Genomic DNA, 20,981 nt, shown 5'->3' with positions numbered 1-20,981 from the left:
TAAGATTATCATAAAGTTCCAAGATATTTTTGATTGTCCAGTGGCACACATAAAGCTCCAAGATATTTTTAATATTCCAGTTGCGCACGTAGAGGTTACGGCAACAGTTCAACAACTTATAAAAAGTCTGATCTGTATGAGCAGATGACAAGGTGCACTTAAAATGCCACAGGTCTGCATCAAATAACAAGGTATAGGTCAATACAAGAATTTTAATAGGCTACATAACAATATGTGATTCCATGTTCCACAACCAAGACAATTGAATGCATTAGCTTCATATTTTGTTGCAATAAATTTGTAATACTGGGACATGCTACGGTTGATTTATATTGACAGGGAAAAAGTCACTTATAAAAACGAAAAAAAGGCATACTCACATAACAGTGGCATTCTTCTGGCCACTGTTGAATTTCATGTCTGGAGAATTGAATTGAAGTTTCATTTTACATATTCAGATAGAAAAAGAATGTACTGAAAAACTATTGTCTCAAGGATGTTTGATTGTGACCTGCCATAATATTATTTGAATAAAGTCTAATATTGATAGTTATCCAAAAACGGCTAGTACTATATGAACTTTACATGTTTGCTGAATATTTCGCCAGTCATGAATATTTTGCATGTCCAAAGTCAATCTTTGCCTGCCAAATTTTAGACCTTTAATAATAGGGTAGCGACTTTTTCCTGCTCCACTTGCTTGTATCCTAGCTCCTTAAAAATCTAGCAATAAACATAATTCCTTAGCTCTTCAATCATATAGAGCTTCAATAGTAGAAGTTTTTTTATGTTTTTCTACTTGAGAACTAATACTAAAAGAAAGGGGGAATGTCTTCCCTCCAATCAGTTTTGACTCTTAAAAAAACACTAGAACTTTCAATTTCCAATCAAATGAGCTCCTTTGGAAGTTCTGACAACTTTTTCTGTACGAAGTACCTAAAAAAAACTAATAAAAAGGTAGAAAAACTAAACTTTCGATCTCAGTTTAATCTTAGGCAGAATTTGAATGTTCAGTCATTTTTTTTTTATCAGCGGTAGTATTGTTTGTTATTTTTTAGATCAGATATTTTTTTCAAATCGGAAACTATTTTTACTATTTTAAGTTCACTGACCTGAAGAATTACTTAAGTGCAGCTTCCCGTTTTGTTTTGAACCGTGACATACCTCTTGGTAGTTTTCCATTTACACTTTTCTGTTTTGTTTTTTTAACCAACTATAAAATTTGAGGATTGTTAAGCTGCATAAGTCTTCATTTTGCGGATGAACTACTTTTGACTATCTATCTCCAGTCAAACGAACAGTAGGATTTATATTAGAAAAAAAAATCATAGGCTCTTTAATAGTATAGAGACAGTTCATACTACAGTGAGATTGTGCGGGTTGGATTTCCCTTCTGTGATAGGGACGGGAACATAGCTTAGAGCAGAGTTGAAAACCACAACATCAGAACAACTCCAGCCCGTGTTTTTTGGTGCAAATGTAATATTTATTTAAATAGATTCGTCACATTTAATTTAAAATTTCATTCCACTAGGTTACTTAAAATACAGAGGAGGGGTAAGGTAAAAGGCTGTCTCGTTGTTTGTAGGATGTCACATAAAAGTGTATGTAGTGATATGTTGAATAACCTTTGGAATAAAACTACTGCTAAGGTAAAGGTAACTGCAATATTTTAACTGTCAGAATTTTAAGTTGGGGCTTAGTTAAACCTAGCTCTGCCTCTGTGGGATCTGACAGGGATTTTAAAATGGTGGATTTGTCGGATCAAACTGATAAGGGGTAATTTTCCTGCAAGCTCCCCTTCTAAATTAGCTAAAATAAAAACGTATTTCTTGCTTTATAGTTATCAGAGAAGCACCGTTTAAAGAACTTTATGTTTAGTTTCATTTTATGGAATTCTTCCCCCCCCCCCACCTCATTCCTCTCCTAAATTTTTCAGCTGGCATTATGAACTAATTGTTGGCAAGGAATGAGTACGAGCAAACTTATGCGAATTAATAAAATTAGCAAGTTCAGTGTTAAAGCTATATTCAGGGACAAGGGGTGGGATGCCCTTAGACTGAAAGCAGGTATAAAAATCTGTTGATTAGAGTTTCTATGATAAGAATGAAGTAAGAATTTTGTTGTTAATATAGCTAATTCAGATGGATAATTTGGAGCAAAAACACAGTACGCCGAAAATTGCTTCTTTACTGAATAGTATTTCAATTCGGCCTAAGGATATATATATATATATATATATATATATATATATATATATATATATATATATATATATATATATATATATATATATATATATATATATATGTATATATATATATATATATTTATAAAAATTTAATCCGAGGATCCTAAATCCTCAAAATCCTTGTGACTAAGTCTTATTTGACCGTTTCTCGTTTATGATTTGTGTATTTTTTTTTTGCATCATCTCAGTACTTTTTATAGTTTATTAGAGAATGAAGGTAATAAGTTTTTTTATTTGTTTAGTGTTATTTAAAGTTGTAGATTACGTTTTATAGAATAAAAATTCTGTTCAATCCCTCAGTCAGTTTTTTATACTAAACGAATGTCGAGATTAACGATCACGGACAACAAATACAAAGTTTTGGGATCCATCCTGATTATCTTTATAATCTCTACTAGTAAGTTCGACGTAAAAATAAACTTTTATTTTTTTAATATGAGTGGCCCTAGCCTTCAAGATTCCATCGATAAAATATTGTTTAACTGTTTCACTTCTATGATTAGTCGAATTTAGCCTATTTACGTGGGGTTTTATTTTGCTCACACTTGTGCTGACCAATTCTAGGATCCACCATGATTATCTTTATAATCTTTACTATTAAGTTTTACCTTAAAGGAAGCATTTGTTTTTTTCTTGTTGAAATATAAGTAGCCCTAGCCTTCAAGATTCCTTGGGTAAAATATTTTTAAACCGTTTCTCTTTTGTGATTAGTGGGATTTAGTCTATTTAGGCAGGGCTTTATTTTACTCACATTTGTACGGACAGTCATAATTACCTTTATAATCTCTACTATTAAGTTTTACGTAATATGAAACATTTGTTTTTTTTTTTTAATATGAGGTGCCCTAGCATTCAAGATTCCTTCGGTAAAATATTGTTTCATTATTTTACTTTTATAACTAGTGGGATTTAGTCTATTTAGGCAGGGCTTATTTTGCTCACACTAGGGCTGACAGTTCTAGGACCCATCATAATTATCTTCATAATCTCTTCTATTAAGTTTTACATAAAATGAAACATTTGTTTTTTTTTTTTTTAATATGAGTGGCCCTAGCCTTCAAGATTCCTTCGGTAAAATATTGTTTCATTATTTCACTTTTATAACTAGTGGGATTTAGTCTATTTAGGCAGGGCTTTATTTTGCTCACACTAGTGCTGACAGTTCTAGGATCCATCATAATTATCTTTATAATCTCTACTATTAAGTTTTACGTAAAACGAAACATTTGTTTTTTTCTTAATATGAGTGGCCCTAGCCTTCAAGATTCCTTCGGTAAAATATTGTTTCATTATTTCACTTTTATAACTAGTGGGATTTAGTCTATTTAGCCAGGGCTTTATTTTGCTCACACTAGTGCTGACAGTTCTAGGACCCATCATAATTATCTTTATAATCTCTACTATTAAGTTTTACGTAAAACGAAACATTTGTTTTTTTCTTAATATGAGTGGCCCTAGCCTTCAAGATTCCTTCGGTAAAATATTGTTTCATTATTTCACTTTTATAACTAGTGGGATTTAGTCTATTTAGCCAGGGCTTTATTTTGCTCACACTAGTGCTGACAGTTCTAGGATCCATCATAATTATCTTTATAATCTCTACTATTAAGTTTTACGTAAAATGAAACATTTGTTTTTTTTTTTTTTTTCTCTTAATATGAGTGGCCCTAGCCTTCAAGATTCCTTCGGTAAAATATTGTTTCATTATTTCACTTTTATAACTAGTGGGATTTAGTCTATTTAGCCAGGGCTTTATTTTGCTCACACTAGTGCTGACAGTTCTAGGACCCATCATAATTATCTTTATAATCTCTACTATTAAGTTTTACGTAAAACGAAACATTTGTTTTTTTCTTAATATGAGTGGCCCTAGCCTTCAAGATTCCTTCGGTAAAATATTGTTTCATTATTTCACTTTTATAACTAGTGGGATTTAGTCTATTTAGCCAGGGCTTTATTTTGCTCACACTAGTGCTGACAGTTCTAGGATCCATCATAATTATCTTTATAATCTCTACTATTAAGTTTTACGTAAAATGAAACATTTGTTTTTTTGTTTTTTTTTCTTAATATGAGTGGCCCTAGCCTTCAAGATTCCTTCGGTAAAATATTGTTTCATTATTTCACTTTTATAACTAGTGGGATTTAGTCTATTTAGCCAGGGCTTTAATTTGCTCACACTTGTGTTGACAGTTCTAGGATCCATCATAATTATCTTTATAATCTCTACTATTAAGTTTTACGTAAAACGAAACATTTGTTTTTTTCTTAATATGAGTGGCCCTAGCCTTCAAGATTCCTTCGGTAAAATATTGTTTCATTATTTCACTTTTATAACTAGTGGGATTTAGTCTATTTAGCCAGGGCTTTATTTTGCTCACACTAGTGCTGACAGTTCTAGGACCCATCATAATTATCTTTATAATCTCTACTATTAAGTTTTACGTAAAACGAAACATTTGTTTTTTTCTTAATATGAGTGGCCCTAGCCTTCAAGATTCCTTCGGTAAAATATTGTTTCATTATTTCACTTTTATAACTAGTGGGATTTAGTCTATTTAGCCAGGGCTTTATTTTGCTCACACTAGTGCTGACAGTTCTAGGATCCATCATAATTATCTTTATAATCTCTACTATTAAGTTTTACGTAAAATGAAACATTTGTTTTTTTTTTTTTTTTTTTTTTTTTAATATGAGTGGCCCTAGCCTTCAAGATTCCTTCGGTAAAATATTGTTTCATTATTTCACTTTTATAACTAGTGGGATTTAGTCTATTTAGGCAGGGCTTTATTTTGCTCACACTTGTGTTGACAGTTCTAGGACCCATCATAATTATCTTCATAATCTCTACTATTAAGTTTTACGTAAAACGAAACATTTGTTTTTTTTAATATGAGTGGCCCTAGCCTTCAAGATTCCTTCGGTAAAATATTGTTTCATTATTTCACTTTTATAACTAGTGGGATTTAGTCTATTTAGGCAGGGCTTTATTTTGCTCACACTTGTGTTGACAGTTCTAGGACCCATCATAATTATCTTTATAATCTCTACTATTAAGTTTTACGTAAAATGAAACATTTGTTTTTTTTTTAATATGAGTGGCCCTAGCCTTCAAAATTCCTTCGATAAAATATTGTTTAATTATTTCACTTTTATAACTAGTGGGATTTAGTCTATTTAGGCAGGGCTTTATTTTGCTCACACTTGTGTTGACAGTTCTAGGACCCATCATAATTATCTTCATAATCTCTTCTATTAAGTTTTACATAAAATGAAACATTTTTTTTTTTAATATGAGTGGCCCTAGCCTTCAAGATTCCTTCGATAAAATATTGTTTAATCATTTCACTTTTATAACTAGTGGGATTTAATCTATTTAGCCAAGGCTTTATTTTGCTCACACTTGTTCTGACAGTTCTAGGATCCATCATAATTATCTTCATAATCTCTTCTATTAAGTTTTACATAAAATGAAACATTTTTTTTTAATATGAGTGGCCCTAGCCTTCAAGATTCCTTCGATAAAATATTGTTTAATCATTTCACTTTTATAACTAGTGGGATTTAATCTATTTAGCCAGGGCTTTATTTTGCTCACACTTGTGCTGACAGTTCTAGGATCCATCATAATTATCTTTATAATCTCTTGTATTAAGTTTTACGTAAAACGAAACATTTGTTTTTTTTTAATATGAGTGGCCCTAGCCTTCAAGATTCCTTCGATAAAATATTGTTTAATTATTTCACTTTTATAACTAGTGGGATTTAATCTATTTAGCCAGGGCTTTATTTTGCTCACACTTGTGCTGACAGTTCTAGGATCCATCATAATTATCTTTATAATCTCTACTATTAAGTTTTACGTAAAACGAAACATTTGTTTTTTTCTTAATATGAGTGGCCCTAGCCTTCAAGATTCCTTCGATAAAATATTGTTTAATCATTTCACTTTTATAACTAGTGGGATTTAGTCTATTTAGCCAGGGCTTTATTTTGCTCACACTTGTGCTGACAGTTCTAGGATCCATCATAATTATCTTTATAGTCTCTACTATTAAGTTTTACGTAAAACGAAACATTTGTTTTTTTTTTAATATGAGTGGCCCTAGCCTTCAAGATTCCTTCGATAAAATATTGTTTAATCATTTCACTTTTATAACTAGTGGGATTTAGTCTATTTAGCCAGGGCTTTATTTTGCTCACACTTGTGCTGACAGTTCTAGGACCCATCATAATTATCTTCATAATCTCTTCTATTAAGTTTTACGTAAAATGAAACATTTTTTTTTTTTTTTTTTTAATATGAGTGGCCCTAGCCTTCAAGATTCCTTCGGTAAAATATTGTTCATTATTTTACTTTTATAACTAGTGGGATTTAATCTATTTAGCCAGGGCTTTATTTTGCTCACACTTGTGCTGACAGTTCTAGGATCCATCATAATTATCTTTATAATCTCTACTATTAAGTTTTACGTAAAACGAAACATTTGTTTTTTTTTAATATGAGTGGCCCTAGCCTTCAAGATTCCTTCGGTAAAATATTGTTCATTATTTTACTTTTATAACTAGTGGGATTTAATCTATTTAGCCAGGGCTTTATTTTGCTCACACTTGTGCTGACAGTTCTAGGATCCATCATAATTATCTTCATAATCTCTTCTATTAAGTTTTACATAAAATGAAACATTTTTTTTTTAATATGAGTGGCCCTAGCCTTCAAGATTCCTTAGATAAAATATTGTTTAATTATTTCACTTTTATAACTAGTGGGATTTAATCTATTTAGCCAGGGCTTTATTTTGCTCACACTAGTGCTGACAGTTCTAGGATCCATCATAATTATCTTTATAATCTCTACTATTAAGTTTTACGTAAAACGAAACATTTGTTTTTTTTAATATGAGTGGCCCTAGCCTTCAAGATTCCTTCGATAAAATATTGTTTAATTATTTCACTTTTATGATTAGTAGGATTTAGTCTATTTAGGCAGGGCTTTATTTTGCTCACACTTGTGCTGACAGTTCCAGGGTCTATTATGATTATCTTCATAATCTCTATTACAAGGTTTTACGTAAAAAGAAACTTTGTTTTTTTATTTAAATATGATGGGCTCTAGTTTTCAAAATTCCTTAGGTCAGATCTGGTTTAACCGTTTCTCTTTTATGATTAATGAAATTTAGCCTACTTGGGAGTTTTATTTCTTCTTTCCTTACATAATACCCATTCTCTATATAGTTCTGTTTATTCTATTTTAAGATTAGGGAAATTTATCCTATTTTAGGGTTTGTTCTGTTCTCAATTGTGCTGGAAATTCTAAGATCCATTGTGGTTACCTTCATAACGTCTACTTGCGAAGTTTTTGGCCAAAGGGGAAGGTTGTTGTTTTTTAAATATGAGGAGCCTTAGCCTATAAACTTAATGTGATCAAATTTTTTAGTCCTTTTCTCTTATGACTAGTGGAATTTAATCTGCGTTACGGTATGCAAAGTTTTAGGCTAAAGATTTGTTGTTTTTTTTATATATAAGGGACGCTTACCTTCAAAATGTATGTGATAAATATTTTTTTAATGTTTCTGTTTTATGCTTAGTGGAAGCATGGAGCCAGCATTTCATCGGGGAGATTTACTGTTTTTAACAAATCAAGAAGAGCAAGTCAGGGTTGGCGAAATCGTTGTTTTCAAAATTGAAGGACGTGACATTCCTATTGTGCATAGGGTTATAAAAGTCCATGAAAGGTATATATACATTTGTTTTTACTTATTTGTTGGTTTTTCTTTTTATTTGAATAATCGTGTGTAATTATAGTCTACAATCACATTCTCCTCAACATTCCCTGAAAAGGTCAAATTAATGCTCTAAGCCATTGATGAGATATTGCTGATACTTCCTTTTTATAACCTGCGTACACATAGTGTGTTTTGACATAGTTCAACATTTCCAGAAAATTTCACCTGAATATCCTTACCCTTAGTAGAAGTAGGATACTAGCAGTAGAAGTAGTAGTAATAACATGCAACTAGTGTCTTTTGGTTAGTTCAAAATCTCCCTCAACGTGTCCTGAAAGTGTCAACTTTATATTCTAAGCCGTGCTTGAGGTATTGCTGATGCACCCTTTTGGCAACATGCACGCAGATTGGGTGTTTGATTTAATTCAATTCCCCCTGGATATTCCCTGAAAGTTTCAACTTAATGCTCCAAGCCGTTCTTGAGACATTGGTGATCCACACTTTTGATAACATGCATGCATATAGTGCGTTTTGATTGAGTTCAAACTCCGCATAAACATTCTCGGAAAGCTTCACCTTCGTATCCTTAGCCTGAGTAGTAGCATTTATCGTAACAGCAAGAGTAGTAGTAGTAGTACTAGAGTACTAGTATACACGTAGTGATTTCGGTTAGCTCAACACCCCTCCTCCAACATATCCTGAAAGTTTCAGCCTAATACTCTAAGCAGTTCCTGGGACTTTGCTGGTATGTCTTTTTGACAACCTACATTCACATAGCGTTTTTTGATTTAGTTCAACATTCTCTGACACTTTTACATTAATACCGTTAGCTTTCTTAGTAGTAATAGCAGTAACAGTACTAGTAGTAGCATTCACATAGTGCCTTTTGGTTAGTTTAATATCCCCCAAAGCCCTATAAGTTTCAACTTAATACTCTTAAGCTGTGGCTAAGATATTGCTGATATTCTCTTTTGACAACCTCCATGCTTATAATGTGTTTTAATTTAGTTCAATATTTCCTGAAATTTCCACCTTAATACTCTTAGCTTTAGTAGTAGTCCCAGTAGAAGTTGTGGTTGTACTAGTAGTAGTTCTAGTAGTAGCGTGTATGTTTTGCCTCTTGGTCAATTGATGATCCTCCTCATCGTTCCTGAGATACGCCCTTTTGACAACTTTCATGCACATAGTGTGTTTAATTCAGTTCAATGCTCCCCTCAACGCTCCCTGAAAGCTTCACCTGGATACCCTTAGCCTTCTTCGACACTAAGGGTCAAACATTCTCCATTTTCCCAATAATAAATAATATATGTAAATAATGGGCAAATTTTATAACTAACAGCCCTTTACCCATGGGCTTTGGGGGTTGTCATTCCCAGACGCGTAGTTATTGGCCCTTTCAACTATGCTGAATAATATGGCATTCTCAAAAATATTTCCTTATTTCTTTGGGGATCAAATGGTGTAGGGGGTGGTGCACCTACCCTCCAATCACTTTTGACTGTTAAAAGGGCCACTAGAACTTAATTTCAAATCGAATGAGCCCCTTCCAAAGTTTCTACGACGACTGCCTATCATGCTGGTTCGCTGCGAATTATGCTCAGTCTCCTCCCTCCTTCTCTCTAAGGGCAACAAAGTAAATTATCTCTTGTTTAGACAAAACGATATATCTGTAAGCAGACGATTTAATTATTATTTAAGAATTAACGACGCTTCTTGACTACGTTCCTTTGTGGCAAGAGGCATAGAGATACTTATGTTCAAGAAGGTAAAAATACGGAACGCTACATACAAAGTAATTATGATCGTTTCGCAGTGGTTATTGCCGATTTACTCCCAACAGCCCTACCCCTACAGCATAACAGCAAGGGTTATGACTTTTAATACTTTCAAACAGTTACTAGAATCCTAAGAAAAGGCTAAATTAGATGGCAATAGTAAGGATATTACAAAGGCAAGTTACACAATAAAATCGCTTTTCCATTTTACACTCTGGTGATTTCTTCTAAAATTAAACTTCTTAACATCTCTCTTTCAATTTTTTTTTATAAATTAAATATGGATAATAAATGGATAGTGCCTCAAATCATGGAACAAAACTTCACTCTATTTTAACATCAACAGTAAAGAAATTATTTTAAACAGCCTAAGAAACTTTTTGGTTGCTATAGGTGGTGGTAAAGAACGAGCTACGGCCTATAGTAACCAAACTGTTTAGTCATAAAATACTGTCATTTCCTGCTGATTCAGGATTAACAACTATTATCTCATTTAGTCGTAATTGTAAAATGTTATTTTGAAAACTAATTAATGGGATATTCAAACAATAACCTGAAAACCCTTGAACATGGCGTTAAGTAGGAACAAAAAGTAAAACATTTTTTTATATTGAGTGTGGGGCTCTTACAGCTAGGGATGACATGGAGCAAATTTGGAGCCACGCATTACTTCATGAGGAGTTCCTAGGAGTCGAACCATCTGATCATCATGCTTTTTTATTACTGAACGGAGGTTGAATCCAAGAACCAATGATCGGGATCTGTTTCAAAAATTTAGCTGAAAAAGAGTCACGTAGAAGATCCAGCTCTTTTATCTCTCATCGCAAGAGAAAGATTTAAAGGTCTTTTGCTTGGTTCTGGAGATGGGGGGACTAACATTGCGCATTTTTCTGAACAACTTCTCATTCCGGATGGGATTATGTGACTAGATGTCGTTGGGTCTGATCTAACACACTATGTAGCCAGACTCCTTCTCGAAAGTGGCCACTTGTTTAAAACTTCAGCTGAGAGAGAATTTGTTCAAGGTATGAAAGAGGGACTTTCGTAAGTTTCGCAAAGAGGGAGGCTCTGAATAGATTGAGATGAAGGATGGACGTTCGTAGCTGTGTTGGTCACATGCGGTTCGGTGCTGCAGTGAGTTGTTAGTAGTAGCAATATATTTGACTAGCATTACTGAGGGACAAGGTCTAGAAACTAGACCATGTAAGGATAGAATAATATACGGTAATTCTGAAGCAGCAGCTATCCCAAAGATCAATATACTACAATAAATAATATGGAATTCTATAATTTAGCATTTTTAGTTCATTTTAGTTTTTATTATTGGAAGATGAATCAACGAGTGATCCAGATCAGCGGTAATCATAAAGCTATAGATTAATTGTTTAACAATAACAAAAAAACAAAACAAAATCTCAATTGTTTTAATAAAAATTAAAACTTTGTAAGCGATAAATAAAGACTAAAAATGTTTTTCTGCCGTGCATTTAGTATGTAATATGTTCTGAATCTAGACGGTGGAGATAGACACAGATCTGTAGCATCATTTTCTCCTTTTGTGAAATTCCGGCAAAGATTGCAAATTTATGGAAACGTGCATTAAAACTGATAAACTTTCTTTTTTCACAGAGAAAATGGGACGGCTAAATTTTTGACTAAAGGTGACAATAACAACGTCGACGACAGAGGTCTTTATGCTCCTGGGCAAGTTTGGCTACAAAGAGGTGACGTCATTGGCCGGGCTAAGGGTTTTCTTCCTTTTGTTGGAATGGTTACTATAGTTATGAACGAATATCCAAAATTTAAGGTATCCCTTTCTTTTTTTCTTATATTTCCACTATTTTACTTAATAATCTTATTATACTGTGCTTTTTTATGCTTGGATATATTTGGTTAGCCAGAGTCGATCTAGCTCCAATTGGCTACCTAAAATAATTTGGGGAAGGTGAACAGAAGGGTGTACGAAAATAGGAGGGATGGCCCCTAACCATCCACTGCACTTCCTGGCATGGAGGACCAAGAAACAGCAAAGGATCAGCAGTGCGAGGACTGACTGTAGGGTAATTGCCGTACCCTTTACTCTTTTTAACCTTTATTCGAATTTTTCAATATCCAAATAAAATCTTACCCAGAGTTGAACATAACCCCATCTTTTCATGTTTTTTTTTTCATTTTCTCTGTTTTACCTAATAATTTCGCTTGACTGTGATCTATCTATATATATAAAAATAAGTTGTCTGTGTGTGGATCAGGTGACGTCATTTTTGTTCGCATATGACGTCTGAATTATTTCACACTAATACAAAAGAAGAAAAAAACTAAAAAAGGTAAAAACTACAAAAAAAACTAAAAAGAAAAAAAAACTAAAAAAGCTAAAAAACTAAAAAAAACTAAAAAAAGGTAAAAATCTAATAACTAAAAAAAAACTGAAAAAAAATAAAAAAAGGCAAAAACTACAAAAAAAATAAAAACTAATAAAAAAACTAAAAAAGCTAAAAAACTAAAAAAAACTAAAAAAAACTAAAAAAAGGTAAAAAACTAAAAAAAAATAAAAACTAAAAAAGAAAAAAACTAAAAAAAGGAAAAAACTGAAAAATAAAAGAGAAAAAGAAAACTAAAAAAATATGAATAAATATATATAAAAATAAGTTGTTTGTGGGTTATGTCTGTCTGTCTGTCTGTCGAGTGACGTCGTGTTTGTCCGCATATGACGTCTGAATTATTTCACATATATATAAAAATAAGTTGTCTGTGTGTGGATCTGTGGATCAGGTGACGTCATGTTTGTTCGCATATGACGTCTGAATTATTTCACACTAATACAAAAGAAGAAAAAAACTAAAAAAGGTAAAAACTACAAAAAAAACTAAAAAGAAAAAAAACTAAAAAAGCTAAAAAACTAAAAAAAAACTAAAAAAAGGTAAAAATCTAATAACTAAAAAAAAACTGAAAAAAATAAAAAAAGGCAAAAACTACAAAAAAAATAAAAACTAATAAAAAAACTAAAAAAGCTAAAAAACTAAAAAAAACTAAAAAAAAACTAAAAAAAGGTAAAAAACTAAAAAAAAACTAAAAACTAAAAAAGAAAAAAACTAAAAAAAGGAAAAACTGAAAAATAAAAGAGAAAAAGAAAACTAAAAAAATATGAATAAATATATATAAAAATAAGTTGTTTGTGGGTTATGTCTGTCTGTCTGTCTGTCGAGTGACGTCGTGTTTGTCCGCATATGACGTCTGAATTATTTCACACTAATACAAAAGAAGAAAAAAAACTAAAAAAGGTAAAAACTACAAAAAAAACTAAAAAGAAAAAAAACTAAAAAAGCTAAAAAACTAAAAAAAAACTAAAAAAAGGTAAAAAACTAAAAACTAAAAAAAACTGAAAAAACTAAAAAAAGGCAAAAACTAAAAAAAAACTAAAAACTAATAAAAAAACTAAAAAAGCTAAAAAACTAAAAAAACTAAAAAAACTAAAAAAAGGTAAAAAACTAAAAACTAAAAAAGAAAAAACTAAAAAAAAGGAAAAAACTGAAAAATAAGAGAAAAAGAAAACTAAAAAAATATTAATAAATATAAAAAATATAAATATAAATATAATATAAATTAGCAATCAACAAAGCACCGAGACACAAATGACGACCGGGACACAGGGAGTATAAATGACGACCAGGACATAAGTAAAAAAAAAACTAAAAAAACTAAAAAAATGGTAAAAACTACAAAAAAACTAAAAACTAATAAAAAAACTAAAAAATCTAAAAATCTAAATAAACTAAAAAAGGAAAAAAAATAAGGAGAAAAACAAAACTAAAAAACGAATGTATATACAGACCGGGACACCGGGATACAAATGACGACCGGGACACAGGGAATATAAATGACGACCGGGACACAGGGACACAACTACAATGGGGACGCCGGGGGGCACAGGGGGATATAAATGACGACCGGGACACCGGGACACAAGGAATATAAATGACGCCCGGGACACTCAAAGAGAAATCACAGACTGGAACACCGGGACACAAATGACGACCGGGACACAGGGAATATAAATGACGACCGGGACACAGGGACATAACTACAAAGGGGACGCCGGGGTGCACAGGGGGATATATAAATGACGATGGCGACTCAGGGAATGGTCGATTAGCAATCACCATCAACAAAGCTCAAGGGCAATCATTAGAATCATGAGGTATAGATCTGAATACGGATTGTTTTCCCATGGACCATTATATGTTGCATGTTCAAGAGTCGGTAAACCTGACAATCTATTTATATGCACAGACAATGGGACAGCAAAGAATGTTGTATATTCGCAAGTTTTACGTAGTTAAAAACATATATATATATATATATATATATATATATATATATATATATATATATATATATATATATATATATATATATATATATATATATATATATATATATATATATACACATATATATATATATATATATATATATATATATATATATATATATATATATATATATATATATATATATATATATATATATATATATATATATATATATATATATATATATATCTATATTCACAGGTGGGACATAGGGACACAACTGCAATGGCGCGTAACTAATATGGCGCGTAACGACTTACGCGCGCGGGGGGGCTTGGGGGGTGGCGCGAAGCGCCCCCACCAACTAGGTGTTGGGGTGGCGCGAAGCGCCACCCCAACAGCTAGTATATATATAAAAATAAGTTGTTTGTCTGTCTGTCCGCATATGACGTCTGAATTATTTCATCATATACCAATTCAAAAACGAATGTATTCAAGCCGAAGTAGCTGAGTTGGTAAAGCGTTATGTTTCAGGTTCTAGGTCCGAGAGGTTCCAGGTTCGAACCTTGGCTTTAGCATTAATACAAAAGAAGAAAAAAAAACAAAAAAGGTAAAGACTACAAAAAAAAACTAAAAGGAAAATACTAAAAAAAACTAAAAAAGCTAAAAAACTAAAAAAGGTAAAAAATTAAAAAAGAAAAAAAACTTAAAAAAACTAAAAAAAGGAAAAAAATACAAAAAAACTAAAAAGAAAAAAACAGCTAAAAACTAATAAAAAAAAACTAAAAACTGAAAAAGAAAAAAAAACTAAAAAAAGGAAAAAAACTGAAAAATAAAGGAGAAAAAGAAAACTAAAAAAATAAAAATAAAAAAACTAAAAATGGTAAAAACTACAAAAAAAACAAAAGAAAAAAGAAAAAAAACTAAAAAAGCTAAAAAAAAAGGTAAAAACCAACAAAAAACTAAAAAAGAGGAAAAAACTAAAAACTAAAAAGACTATACTAAAAAAGCTAAAAAACAAAAAAAAAGGTAAAAAACTAAAAAAAGGTAAAAACTACAAAAAAAAACTAAAAAAAAACTAATAAAAAAACTAAAAAAAACTAAAAACTGAAAAAGAAAAAAAACTAAAAAAAGGAAAAAAAGGTAAAAACTACAAAAAAAAGACCGGGACACTCAAAGAGAAATTATAGACTGGGACACAAATGACGACTGGGACGTGTATGTCGACTCACGTCATGTTTGTGTGTCGACTCACGTCATTTTTGTCGACTGACGTCATTATAAGGATTGAGCTGTATGTCGTAATGAAGTTGTTTGTCGACTGACGAAATTACAGACTGGGACACAAATGACGACCGGGACACTCAAAGAGATATTACAGACTGGGACACCGGGACACAGGGAATATAAATGACGACTGGGACACAGGGACACAACTACAACGGGGACGCCGGGGGCACATGGGGGATATATAAATGACGATGGGGACACAGGGAAGGTTTGATTAGCAATCACCATCAACAAAGCTCAAGGGCAATCATTAGAATAATGAGGTATAGATCTGAATACGGATTTTTTTTCCCATGGACAATTATATGTTGCATGTTCAAGAGTCGGTCAACCTGACAATCTACTTATATGTACAGAAATGGGACAGCGAAGAATGTTGTATATTCGCAAGTCTTACGTAGTTAAAAACATACATATATATCTATCTATATTCACAGGTGGGACACAGGGACACAACTACAATAGCGCGTAACTAATATGGCGCGAAACGACTTACGCGCGCGGGGGGGCATGGGGGGCGCGAAGCGCCCCCACCAACTAGGTGTTGGGGTGGCGCGAAGCGCCACCCCAACAGCTAGTTTATTATAATATTTGGATACGTCATAATATCTGCAGTTTAGAGTATACCTATATCTTCCTTTTTATGTATTTCTGCTATTTTAGTAATTATCTTATTGTTATTTTCTTAATTATTTTCCTTTATTGTTCTTTATACAGTTTCAGATGTTTTTTACACATTACCTATGAAAAATATAAGGCTATACGTTCAAATGAAGCATGTGTGTGTGGATTTGTACATTTTATGCATATAAATCTTACATGTTTATATGCTTCGGCAAGATGGATAAGTCGCGTCATATATTACAAATGGATAACGTCATTTAGACGGGGATTTTTATAAATGTAATTTTTCCATTTTGTTTGCAAAAAAAAGAAGAAGAAGATATTCTGATCAACTTCTGTTTTTTATGGTGTTAACTACGCTATATACACAGAAATTCACAACATATATACCCTATATGTATGTGTATACTGAGCATATGTTGTCCGGCCAATTTCTTCTTTGCAAAATCCGGGCTGCTGACGATCCCCCCCTCCACGAGGACAAGTTTCCCTCCCCCAACAGACGATTTATCCCTGACAAATTCTTCCCACGTGTAATATTGAATGGCCAAATGCTTTTTTTTGTGTTTGGGAGCTAGAGGTCGGCTAGTGGTTTAAGCAAGCAAATTAATTTGCTTTCTGTCAATCTTAAGTTTTCTTGGTTCTGACTTGGAGCTTGAGTCCATGTTATTGACATCAAATTAAAAAAAATGACAACAACATTCCTTTCAGACGGGAAAATCTTTTGACCTATGCTTAGTGGACGCGTTCTCCTTTGCAAGGGGTAAACTGGTATCATGTATTATAGATTTCGGTAATTACCAACTCCAAAGGAAGTAATTCCTCGCACTTTGTCTCAGCTCATTTCTGTGTCCACTTTCATCATAAAGTAACCTTTGAAAATTGAGGTATTTGTAACTTACGAAAGGGTGACCAGATCTTAATGAAATTTGATATTTAGAAGGATCTTGTGCTTTAAAGTTATAATTTTAAATTCCGAACAGATCCTGTGACATTGGGGGGAGTTGGAGGGGGAAACCGGAATTCTTGGAAAACGTGAAAATTGGGGTATTTTTATCCTACGAATAGATGATCGGATCTTAATGAAGTTTGATTTTTAGAAGGAATTCATGTCTCAGAGCTCTTATTTCAAATCCCGACCAGATCTTTTGACATTGGGGGGAGTTGGAGGGGGGAACCTAAAACCTTGGAAAACACTTAAGAGTGTTTTCTTACACTTTGAGTGATCGGGATGAAACTTGATGGGAAAAATTAGCACAAGTCTCAGATACATGATTGGCATAATCAGAACGGATCCGCTCTCTTTGGGGTAGTGGGGGGGGGGGGGGTGATTCGGAAAAATTAGAAAAAATGAGGTATTTTTAACTTACGAACGGGTGATCGGATCTCAATGAAATTTGATGTTTAGAAGGATATCGTGTCTTAGAGCTCTTATTTTAAATCTCGACCGGATCTGGTGACATTATGGGGGCAGTTGGGGGGGGGGGGGAAACCTAAAACTTGAAAAATCCCGGCGGGATCGGGATGAAACTTGGTGGGAAAAATAAACACAAGTCCTAGATAGATGATTGACATAAACGGAACGGATCCGCTCTCTTTGTTTTTTTTTTTTTTTGGGGGGGGGGGGGTATTTCTGAAAAATTAGAAAAAAATTAGGTATTTTTAACTTATGAACGGGTGATCGGATCTCAATGAAATTTGATATTTAGAAGGATATCGTGGCTCAGATCTTTTATTTTAAACCCGACCAGATCTGGTGACATTCGGGGGAGTTGGGAGGGGGAAACCTAAAACTTGGAAAACACTTAGAGTGGAGGGATCGGGATGAAACTTGGTGGGAAAAATAATCACGAGTCCTAGATACATGATTGACATAACTGGAACGGATCCGCTCTATTGGGGGGGGGGGAAATTTAATTCTGAAAAATAGAAAAAATGACGTATTTTTAACTTACAAAAGAGTGATCGGATCTTCATGAAACTTCATATTTAGAAGGACCTCGTAACTCAGATCTCTTATTTTAAATCTCAACCGGATCAAGCGTAATTGGGGGGGGGGGCAGTTGGAGGACCGGAAATCTTAGAAAATACTTAAAGCGGTGAGATCGGGATGAAACTGGATGGGAAGAATAGAAACCTGTCTAAGATACGTGACTGACATAACCGGACCGGATATGCTCTCTTTGGTGGAATTGGGGGGGGGGGGTAATTTTGAAAATTGAGGTATTTGTAACTTACGAAAGGGTGACCAGATCTTAATGAAATTTGATATTTAGAAGGATCTTGTGCTTTAAAGTTATAATTTTAAATTCCGAACAGATCCTGTGACATTGGGGGGAGTTGGAGGGGGAAACCGGAATTCTTGGAAAACGTGAAAATTGGAGTATTTTTATCCTACGAATAGATGATCGGATCTTAATGAAATTTGATTTTTAGAAGGAATTCATGTCTCAGAGCTCTTATTTCAAATCCCGACCAGATCTTTTGACATTGGGGGCAGTTGGAGGGGGAAATCTTGGAAAAATACTTGGAGTGGAGGAATCGGGATGAAGCTTGGTGGATAGAATAAACAAATGTCCTTGATATGTGATTGACATAATCGTACTGAATTCGCTCTCTTTGGGGGAGTTGGGGGGAGGGGTTCAGTGATTTGGCGAGTTTGGTGCTTCTGGACGTGCTAGGACGATGAAAATTGGTAGGCGTGTCAGGGAGCTGCACAATTTGACTTGATAAAGTTGTTTTCCCAGATTCGACCATCTGGAGGGCTAAAGGGAGAGGAAAAATTAGAAAAAATTAGGTATTTATAACTTACGAGTGGGTGATCGGATCTTAATGAATTTTGATATTTAGAAGGACATCGTGACTCAGAGCTCTTATTTTAAATCCTGACCGGCATTAAGCCTCTTATTTTCCTTTTTAAGTCAATCTATTGATTCATAGAATTTTGTTAGAGCTCATACCATATGATCTCTTGGCTCTTAGCTCTTCTCGCCTCGTCACAAGTGCCATATGAGCTCTTAGCTCTTGTTTATTTTCAAATTGTTTTCTTTTAACTTTGTCTTACCCTGTTATGGTAACTAAATCCCTCAAAAAATAGAATCACATGAAATAAAGCAGTAAGAGGGAGAAAATAAATTCGATGGAAAATTCTGAGATAGCGAAGTGATTTATCTGAAACTTTTTTAAAGAGATTCTCGATATTGAACTTCCTACCTGCAGAGGCAGCAATTCCGGGCATTGCCGTCAACAATCCTAAAGGTGCAAAAGATTCACGTAGTCCATACGGAATAGACGACTATTATCGACATCTATTTGAAAGCTTCGTATAATTACGTTGATTTGTTTGAGGCTCGATAAAATTATGCACAGTGATGTAAAAACGCACGTCAGCTATTGTAGAGGACAGTCAGTGGATCTTCATATGGGTGGGGGGGAGGATGTGTGCCAGATTCAATTCGATTCAGCTTTTTTCAATTCAATTCCTTTATCTCAATTGCTACCAACAAAAATTAAAAACAAACCTCATTGAGTGAAGCCTCAAAAAATAAATTTTATATTTCTGCAGATAAATATATAAGGATGTTTAGGAAAGTAGGGGTGGGCAGAATTTTTTTTTTTCTAATCTTCGTTTATTCCTGGGAATACTTTTGGCTTAAGCATGTAATATGGATGGAATAACAGGTCCTTGCTTATTGCTGAAATGTTCTTTCTCTGCAAAACAAATGATTACATTCAATTAATTCCCGGCAGAAAAAGGAGAGATATGAGAAAAGATTATGAGTGCCACCTGTAAAACTCCAAGGGAAAGAGGGCAAGGGGTACCTGTAGCTTTGTCTTTTGTTTACTAAGATTCGAAGGTGAAAATTTTCTCTTTGCTCTTTATGTACATTCTCAATGTTTTTTTATTTCCTTGGGGGTAGGGGCTGATAAGTATAGGAGGTTTGAGGGAAGGGGCGGTAGAAACTAATCTATAATCTCCTTTCCTTCCTGAGAATATTTTGTAGCAAGTGTATAAAATGAGTGGTGCGGGGCAATAGCTCCCCTTTTTTTGACAGACAAAGACTTATGTGGAACATTCTGTCTTTATTTGAGTTCGCCGGATAAATGACCGATAGGCGGGGACATCATGAACGCTGACAGGAAGTTCGTTTTTATTAAAATTTAAATGGGAACATTTCTAATTGTCCCACTATATACTTTTAAAATTAACTTCGTTTTTCAAGAGGGCATTGATCCCTGCCTTCTCCCTTCCCTGCTTGGGTCCACTGCTACTCACTGGGTTTTTTAGACCTCTACTTGTCCTAATAAAATGTTTGGAGGAGTGTACTTTTTTTGGGGTTGGTTACATTTGCTGAACCATTGCTATGGAATGTTAAATTTGACTCATAGAAATATTCTGAAAGACAGCCTTAAATCAAACGGTATGTAAAGCTAAACTGTAAAATGAAAAGCAACCCGTGACAAATTGCTTGTCAAAAGCTACTAGTTTAGCACATGATAATTTGTATATTTGTTAAAAAAGCAACTGGGCTCTTCCACATTTTTATTGGCATGTTTCCAAATCGCAGCATAAATATCAAACAATTGCGAAAATTCCTATACTCTCCATTAAAGATTTTTTGGACATGTCAGTCGTACACCTTTCTTCACGACTCCGTCTTTGCTATGATCTGGTTGATTGCCAGCAATGTCAAGTAGCAACTGAAGCTGTTGCTTTGACGCTTTGGTAACTTACCAAAGCGTGCCCTGTGATATATCCCATTTCTAAACCAAATTTTTTGCCATTGTTTAATATTTATACTGTGTTTAAAATTTAGATTTACCTTAAAAGTGAATATATTTTGACCTGCTAATCACTGAAAGCACAAACAGATAGGGTACCTGATTACACGTACATGCATATGCACACATATACAAACACAAATTTGCACCCTCTCAAAACCCTCTTTATTATAGCTTTTTTCGTTTTGTATTTTATTTTTTTTTTCAACCCTGATTATAT

General features: G+C 33.4%; 1 protein-coding gene across 1 annotated transcript in view; it reads left to right on the top strand.

Moving 5' to 3' along the window:
• The window catches only part of LOC136035691 (signal peptidase complex catalytic subunit SEC11C-like), a 35,180-nt gene that overhangs the window by 13,846 nt on the left and 353 nt on the right, over positions 1-20,981 (top strand). Inside the window, exons 3-4 of the mRNA XM_065717624.1 lie at positions 7,840-7,986; positions 11,382-11,559. Of these exons, the coding sequence (XP_065573696.1) occupies positions 7,840-7,986; positions 11,382-11,559 (325 nt within the window). The remainder of the gene's footprint in view (positions 1-7,839; positions 7,987-11,381; positions 11,560-20,981) is intronic.

The sequence above is a fragment of the Artemia franciscana genome, chromosome 14 (assembly GCF_032884065.1).
Source record: "Artemia franciscana chromosome 14, ASM3288406v1, whole genome shotgun sequence".
NCBI classification, from domain to species: domain Eukaryota; kingdom Metazoa; phylum Arthropoda; class Branchiopoda; order Anostraca; family Artemiidae; genus Artemia; species Artemia franciscana.
This window is presented reverse-complemented; position numbering and strand designations above follow the sequence as displayed.